Source organism: Vulpes lagopus, chromosome 4, assembly GCF_018345385.1.
Source record: "Vulpes lagopus strain Blue_001 chromosome 4, ASM1834538v1, whole genome shotgun sequence".
In the NCBI taxonomy this organism is placed as follows: domain Eukaryota; kingdom Metazoa; phylum Chordata; class Mammalia; order Carnivora; family Canidae; genus Vulpes; species Vulpes lagopus.
This window is the reverse complement of record NC_054827.1, coordinates 20,106,180-20,114,822: the sequence shown is the minus strand read 5'-3', so window position 1 is coordinate 20,114,822 and position 8,643 is coordinate 20,106,180. Positions and strand designations below refer to the sequence as shown.

Below are 8,643 nucleotides of genomic sequence, written 5' to 3'. Positions count from 1 at the left end.
TCCTTCTTTCCCTTTTCCTTTCTTTCTTTTTTAAGACTGTATTTATTTGAGAGAGAGATAAGCAGACTCCCTGCTGAGCAAAGAACCCAACATGAAACTCCATCCCAGGATCCTGATATGACCTGAACCAAAGGCAGACGCTTAACCAACTAGGCCACCTGGATGCCCTCTTTCCCTCTTTTATTTTTTTGTTCTAAACGCTCTCAGGTTATCTTTTTTATACCCCAATCACTCTGGCAGCTGACTTGGATATAAGACATATTAGTTCTCTAAAAGATAGCAGCCCTGATTCCCTAACAGGTGTTTATTCAGAATAGTAGCTGTTTTCAATTTATCTGCCATAGAATCCTTAGAATGGGACAATTCTATGCACTTTGACAAAAGAAAATAAATGAACAATTTATGTCAGTGATTTTATCAGTCTTTTTAGGGTAGTGTTGCAAGCATGAACCATCAAAGCCATTTTCTGGAAAAAAAAAAAAAACTGCAATGTTTTACAGGTTTCAGTGAACTTATTTGGCCCCAGGGAGGTTCATAATGGATGATTAGCAAATGCATTTCAGTCTTGTTTTTCTCCCTACTCTAAAATTACTCTAGGCATGGAATTCTAAAGTTTTTCATTCAGGGAACCCCAAAGAGCTTTAAGGGTTACATTCAATTTCAGAGTTATTAAGGTAATAGAGTAAATCCCCTTTTTAAAATTCTTGGTGTAGTTCACATTTTTGTAGAAAAACCTCCAGCACAAAAGCTTGATGCTGTATGTAACTGTTAAAAACTGGGTCTGTGTGTTTTAGTTGCAAAGAGCACTGCCTTCAAAAAGCACAGTTCAGCAGCCAAAGCAATTAAACACAATTGCAGTTTTTACTTGTATGCTTTGTAAAATGCAAGAGACTCTAAATATCCAGCCCACTATCGCAATTATTAAATACCCTTTTCCTTCTGTCTATTTTTCTGCCCAAGTCCCCTGTCTCCAAATCCAGAGCATCTACTCTTCCTTTTCTCCCTGCAAGAGATTTGACCTTAGGCGACAGTGGATTGGGGTCTATGCACACAGGAGTCGTCTATGCATGTCTGCTGTTCCAGTGCTTGGTGCTGTGTCATCTGAAGTCAGCTGGGTCAGCACTTCAGCAGGGAAGTCCGAAAATATCAGTATTTTCTGATACTGACAAATGGAGGAGAACACCAGCAAATTAAACCCCTCATAGGTGAGGCAGAACCTGCATTTAGTCCTTACTGCCTTCAACTTGATGGTCCAGGTGGCCTGCCACAGAAGGGGACGAGTTGAGTTCCCCATGGAGCTCCACACATGCCTGGCTCAGGAGCGAGAGGACCAAAGGAGGCTCCAGGGGAACCCTAGGAGCCACAGGTCCTGCAAAGCTGGTGAGCCAGCCGGGCCTATAGACTTGTGTCACTACTCTCCCTGAAGTGACTTTCTGAACCTGAGCTGTGGCTGCTGCCAAACTCCCCTATAAAATGTCTGGTGTGGTCCATGGTAAGCCAGAACAATGTAGGAAAGAGAATTCTGGAAAATGTAGTCCTAGCAAAGGTGCTTTCCTTCCTTTCCTCTGTGTGTGTATATATATTTCTAGGATTCCACAATACATTGTTTGGTCCAGTGGATGACGTCCAATAAGTACCTTAGGCTCTTTTTACATTTCCTCATTTTTTTTTCTTTCTGCTTCTCAGATTCAATAAGTTCAATAGTCGTATGTTTAAAATCACTGGTTCTTTCTTCTGCTTGTTCCTATCTGCCACCAAACTCTTCCAGTGAATTGTTTACATTGGCAATTGTACATTTTAGATACAAAATTTCTGTTAGGCTCTTTTTTCTTGTTTGGTAATTTCTATCTTTTTAATTGATATTCTCATTTTAATGCCTTGATTGTCTTTAGTTCTTTATGTTTTAAAAAAATCATATTTATGCAGCTGTTTCACTTTGTTGAGTATGTCCAACACCTCGACTTCCTCAGGGACCATTTCTGTCCATTTATTTTGTTCTTTTCAGTGAGTTACTTTCCTGTTTCTGTATTCTTTGTGGTTTTTGGTTGTTGTGAAACACTGGACCTTTGAGGATCATGTAACTCGGAAAGGCAGATTCTCCCCCTTCCTTATGGTTTGTTCTGGTTTGTTCCTTGAAGACTATAGTAGCCTATTTGTTTAATTATTTCTCTGGATACTTTCCCAGAGACTGTGTTTCTTGTCACAGGTGGTCACTGAAGTCTCTTGCTTAGCTTGGGTTCCACTAGTGTTTTTGATTTTTTTTTTTTAATTTATGATAGTCACACACAGAGAAAGAGAGAGGCAGAGACACAGGCAGAGGGAGAAGCAGGCTCCATGCACCGGGAGCCCGACGTGGGACTCAATCCAGGGTCTCCAGGATCATGCCCTGGGCCAAAGGCAGGCGCTAAACCGCTGCGCCACCCAGGGATCTCCCCACTAGTGTTTTTGAATTCTAGGAACTAGAAAACAAAAACAAGCCCCACCCCTCCAAAAAAAACCCCACCCATAGCCAAACAAAAACAGTAACAACAGAAGCCACCTGTCTGGGTCTTTGCAGATGTTCACATATCTGGCCCTGGGCATGCACACAGTTTTCTACAGCCCCCGGTATACATGGCGTTTTAAAAACATCCAAAGAAACTCTGCCCAGCTTGCACTGTCAGACCTTGTGCAGCCAGTTGTCTGTTTCATCTGTAACCTTGGGCCCCCAGCATGTAAGGGTTATTAATTCAGTTTGGAGAGTTTTTGAGCAAGACATGTGGCTTTTCCAGTGTGAGTTCAGAGTTAGACACAACAGGATAAATGCTTCAGTCCTTCAGGGAATCCTCAGAAGAGTTACAATGGCCACACAGCAGCATTTGCAAAGAAGGTTTGCTGTTTCCTCTGGAATTGGGGACCGGGGCCCCAAACTAGGAACCTGGGCTGTCGCTGTCTCAAGACCAAATCCAAGAGTGGCTAAGACCAGGGTGAGTGAAAATGCAACAAAACTTCCCGGCTTTTCTCTTGACTCAGCATTTGCTTAGTTTGCTGTAAAATGCTGACTGTTTTCCAGAGTCCTGACAAGGTTGGTTCTGACAGTTCATACTTGGTTTTCAATGTTTCCGTGGGGAATGAGCACATGAGGCGCCTATTCTACCATTTTGCTGATGTCTCACTCCCTAATTTTTCTTGTTACTAATATTCTAAATAATAGCCTACACCTAAATCAAGTCCTTTGTTAAGCGATTTTACAAATGTAAAAACAACCTGTTTAGATGATAGAAGTAAAATTTGAAACATACAGTACTCTATAAAATGAAAGAGGCGATAGATATCAGAAAGGAATAGTGTTCCATTGTGTGATGTGACAAAAAGATTGATTCGATTAAAGAAAACCACTTAAAAATCTGTTACCTAACATTCACTACAGAAAAAGTAGAGTTTAAAATGTCAGGCTATATAAGCTGTATCATATAGTGATGCTTGATTAAGAGGGAAATGGAACATTTGCAGCTTCAGTAATATATGTGTCAACACATATTCCTAAAATTCCTACATTCCATTTCAATGTATTAAACAATATCTCAACATGAGCATCTCCTAATTGTACTTTCTGTGGAAACACTGTTAACTGTCTACCTGATAGCCATTCACTTGTTCCTGCTCTCTGCCAGAACCTTGATTTCATTCAGTGAACATGGGCCCTTGAGCTTTCATGAACCTTGAGGTTTTTCCAACTCTGGAACATGATTAATTCGTATTATTCTGATCTGATGACTCTAAGTTTGTATCTCTAGCCAGTGATTGGTTTAGGCACAAGCATCACGGCAATCCTGGTCACACATATATTACTGAGGCTGCAAATGTTCCATTTTCCTCTTTATCAAGCATTACCATATGATCTGTAGTAGGTATATGACTCAAATGAGCATTTTGAGTACAGACTACCACATTCTCATGATTTTGGGAAAATTTGGAAGTTTTTACTTGAAATTATTCAGACAAATATGAAGAAATGTGTGTGGTTCTCAAATACCAACTGATGTTCTTATTTTCTACCTCCATTTGCTTTCCTTTTTTCTTCCTTTAATTTGTGTGAGTGTGTGTGTGAGTGTGTGTGTATACACTGCATTTATTTCGATACTAGATGGCTAGACAAGTAGAATGCAATGATTCTGGCCAGGTGATCTTTCTTTTTTTCTTCCTTCCCTCCCTTCCTGTCCCAAATCACAAATTTCTGCTCCTTGAAGGAATTAATGCAATTCACCATTCCAAAGTAAAGCTCCCAAATATAGTGGCACAGTTAAGCTCTTTTCTAGACCAGACTGAGTTTAGTAGAGCATCTCAATTACAAAAAGGGCTTTATTGGTTTTAAAGACACAAATGTCTATACATAGGTGGAAACCCAGTATCCATTTTGTCTACATCAATACAGCATGCACAACCCAAAGACACTGACCTCAGACATCTCATATAGGCTGATATGCAAAGGATTCTTTTTGATACTATCTTGTTTACCATCTGAAGGAAACGCTTAGCGTCATTGAGCACAAGGAATTAATAACCAGCTAAGTGTAGAGCCAGGATTTAGAGACAGTCTGCTTAGATTGTGGGCACATTCTCTTAGTCACAAAATTACACTGGAGAAAAATCACTCATGGTTAACAAGTAGAAGAATGTAACATGATAAAGGGCATTTTCAGCAGGCCATTTCCAATAGTTCCAGTTCCAAAAGAACATTTTTGCCTTGGTAAGTGAGAGGCAGGCAATCTTCTATCTGGTATTTGTGAAGTTAGACTTCAGGAGCTGAAAAAAATGCATAAGCCCTTGGTTTTGCTTATCACCATTACAGAAGGAAGAGTAGAGCCATTCCATTCTAGTTCTTTCTTTCTTTTTTCTAGTACTACTTTCTAATCACATGTCCTTCTAGATTGGGCTTAGGAAACTTGAAATGTATATTCTTCTCAGGGCAAGATTAGATTTGGTTGGGCTTCAATAGCAATCACTGGGCTTTCTGCTTATGTACCTAGACAGCAGAGTACAGGCGCTGGGTTCCAGGTGGCCTTCCACATTCTAAGATATACATACCTACCCTGGTGATGGGCTGACTATTGGTAAGCTTAGGGTCATTGACCCTTTAGGGCTGCAGATCGATCTCTCTCTCTCTCTGTCTCTTTCTGGGTGTAATTGTGGATGGATTTCATGAAAGACTCCGAAGAAGACAGGTAGGTGAAACCAGCTTCTGTGCTCAAGTCATTTGCCTGCTGTTATTTAAAGTGGAGTAATTTACATTTTAAAGTGTATTTACATTTTAAACACAGTGTCCTAGAATGATAACTATTCAACCTAATTTAAAATGCACATCAAACTAAGCTCCATGTTGAGAATGACATTTTTGATCTACCAATTATCAAGACACATAGAGTGATGGGGGATGGGGGGTCTGTGCCTTTTCTCATATGCCCTGTTTTTAACTAACTTGTGGTTCAGTAAAAACAAAAACTGTTAATACATGACCATGTATAAAAACATGTTTTTCTCAGTCATTGTTATTATTGACCATGTGAAATCTCCTGCTAAGTTTTTCATCATGCCCAAAATATATCATGAACATTGCTACCTAACAGCCAAGTTATTCTACATTCAGAGATCTTGATGGCTGGATAAAATGTTTCCTCATAAAATGTGCATGGTTAGAGATTTTGCAAACTTGGCACAAAAAAGCTCTTCCCAATCTTCTCATATTAAGAAAGTAATTAAATTAAAATCAACTAAATAGATTACAGAGAAGAAAAAATGACAAAAATTGTCATTCTGTGAAGAGATCAATTGAAGTCAGTGATTGGAAGGTGTTTCAATTAACTGGCATTTGTAATCTAGAAGCCTTAAACTTCAGTTTATTCTATTCAATGTATGTCATTATATTAGAAATCCCATTTAAAAACCTAAAGAAGTTGATATGGTTCAAATATAGACATGTAGTAAACATGAAGTTGTCCAATATGTTCATCCAGGGATTTTAAAATATTCCTTTCTTTAAATAGGATTCCTAAATATCTTAAATATTCACTGAACTGATTTTAATGGAGCAAAATAACAAAATCATTTTGCAACAGTGATTTTGTAAGATGAAAGAAGATATGATACATTATAAAGTGCAAGTGACTCCAGCATCTTCCGCATGTGAACAGACTCTCACACCCCACTGTCTGATTTTACACTCTTCGATAGATGATTCTCTCCCAAAACAAAATACTTCATTCAGCCAAATTGGACCGGTACCTACAAAAATCAGATGTAAGTGCATTAGTAAGTATGGTTTTGGGGTTTATATTTCAGTGGGACAAACCCATCAATTTATATGCTAATTTAACAAAAAATGTTGGTTATTATCTATATACAAGTTATATACTTTCTGTTAGTATTCAAAAATTAATCTTCTGCCCTAGACAACTGTCAATGTGTAAACTACTAAAATACAAAATAATAAGAGCTATAACAAAGGTACATACATAGCTCAGTGAAATCCTAGATAAAAGATGAATTGGTTTTAACAGATTGGTTTTATTTTTAGAAACAAGAAAGGAAATAAGCTTTACTGATCATACTGATGTCCTAAGGGCATCTGTATGAGGCATTCTCTGAAATGTTATGATACACTGGAGTTCTTTTCTTAGCTTCCAGTGCTTTGGCATTTACCAAATATATTCTGTATTTTTAATTAAACTAAGACTAACACAATCAGCATATGACTTACAAACTATCCCAAAAGAAGACCATGGATTACTAATTGCAAGCCCAGGCAAACAACAACAACAAAAAGGCAGAGCTAATATTCTCTTTTTTTTTGAACTCTTCCTGAGACACGTTAGAAGGGAAAACTGCTAAGGAAAACTGCTGTTAACAGTAGGTTATCTGGGAGATACTTAACCAACTGAATACACAAACTTAACTGCCGCTTTCAAGATAAAGATATTATTTTTCAATGAGTATGAAAACAAGTGCTTTTTGAAAGGCATCCATGCATGCCAAGAAAAGATTATTTTAAAAATAATGCTTGGAAATGTTCATCTGGTATTCTCTAAAGATTTTCTGCATGTATCACATATAAAAGTTCCCCTTTCTTTTATACTTAAGACATTTAGAAATGGAACCTTTGAAAAACTTCTAAATGAAAGATTGCATTGTGTTTTGTTAAAAATATATCATGCAAACCTCCTTGATGAGTTTTCAAGAACATTTCATGCCATCAAGAAACTGATGATTTAGCAGCTAAACTTCAAGAAACTCCTTAGCAGGACTGGTGGCTGGTAAATAAATATCTTAATACTGTCAGCATAATCAATAATACATTTCTTCAATTTGGATCGATATGATGTTGAAAGGTTCTCTTTCGGTCACAGAGCTATGTAAAACATATTTAGAAATAACTTCAGCTCAGAAACAGACTTTGTGTAGCTATGAAACATAGTGTTAGATGAAGACTTTTTTTTCAGAGACATCTATAATGGAATATAAAACATTACTCCTGCTGATTTTTCAAATAGCCAAATAAAAGTTTATGTACATGGCTGATAATGTGCATAACTATACAGTAATATGTGCATATATGAATAAATTACAAATATTGGGAATTTTGCAACCACTACGTGGATAACATTTGACCTAACCTTAAAAGATGGATAGGGGTTTTCCAGGTATAAAAAAAAAAAGTTATTCCATAGAGTGGGGGCAGCATGAAAAGGCTTGATGTATGACAATAGTCAATGGTATCCTGGCATCTAAAACACTAAGTACAGTAATGAGGGTAGAAGGAGTCATCGAAGGCTGAATAGAAAGCCAAAGCCAGGCTTTACAATATTCAGAATTTTATATTGTGTCACCAAAAGAAATGACATCATCAGAACTACATTTTAGAAATGTGTGTCTGACAGAAAGGTGGAAGTTGGATTAAAGAAAAAAACTCCATACCAGAAGAACAGCTAATAGAATGTCTATGGAGAGATTTTCTTAGAAGACTCATGTTTTGATTTACTCTTAGATAGGAAATTTGCATTTCCACCTTTAATATAAATTGCACATTCACTTAATCTTTAATAATTTGTGCCTTTACTAGAAAGATCCCCAATATGGAACAAAATTATATTTAGGTTTACATTACCAAGGTAATTAGGAACTTTATATTGTTCATTTCATATAACAGTAATTAAATCATTTGTGCCCAAACAATGTTTCTCTTAGAAAAGAAAGGTTTTCCTGTGCTGATCATTTATAAAAGTAGCAACCGGGAGAGCTCAAATATTTATTTATTTATTTATTTATTTATTTATTTATTTATTTATTTTTACATTTTTTTATTTTTATTTTTTTCAAGTATTTTTTTAAATGTTTGTAACAGTATTGAGCGTGTTTTGACCTGAAGTTTTAAGGCAGATAAAATAGAAGAGATTAGGGAAATATAATCTCAAAATCAGAAACCTTACCAGGAGTACTTTTTCTTTGTTCCCAAGTTGCTTTTACTAGGTATAGTTCAGTCTCTTTTGTTTTTGTGTGTCTGTACATGTGCATATATTTGTGCATGTGTGTTTCCTTTTTAAATATATAAAGTCTACATAAACTTTTTGGAAACCCCCAAAGGTGACTCAAAAACATAGGCAAATAATC

The 8,643-nt window shown here is 36.8% G+C and overlaps 1 protein-coding gene across 6 annotated transcripts in view; it reads right to left on the bottom strand.

Annotated features, from left to right (window-relative positions):
• Window positions 1–4,323: 4,323 nt before the first annotated feature.
• MSR1 (macrophage scavenger receptor 1) overlaps window positions 4,324–8,643 on the bottom strand; it is an 80,079-nt gene continuing 75,759 nt past the window's right edge. For all 6 annotated transcript variants that reach the window (XM_041753659.1, XM_041753653.1, XM_041753657.1 and 3 more), the window contains one exon: window positions 4,324–6,261. In XM_041753659.1, coding sequence (XP_041609593.1) covers window positions 6,128–6,261 — 134 coding nt within the window. In that variant the 3' untranslated portion in view covers window positions 4,324–6,127. The remainder of the gene's footprint in view (window positions 6,262–8,643) is intronic.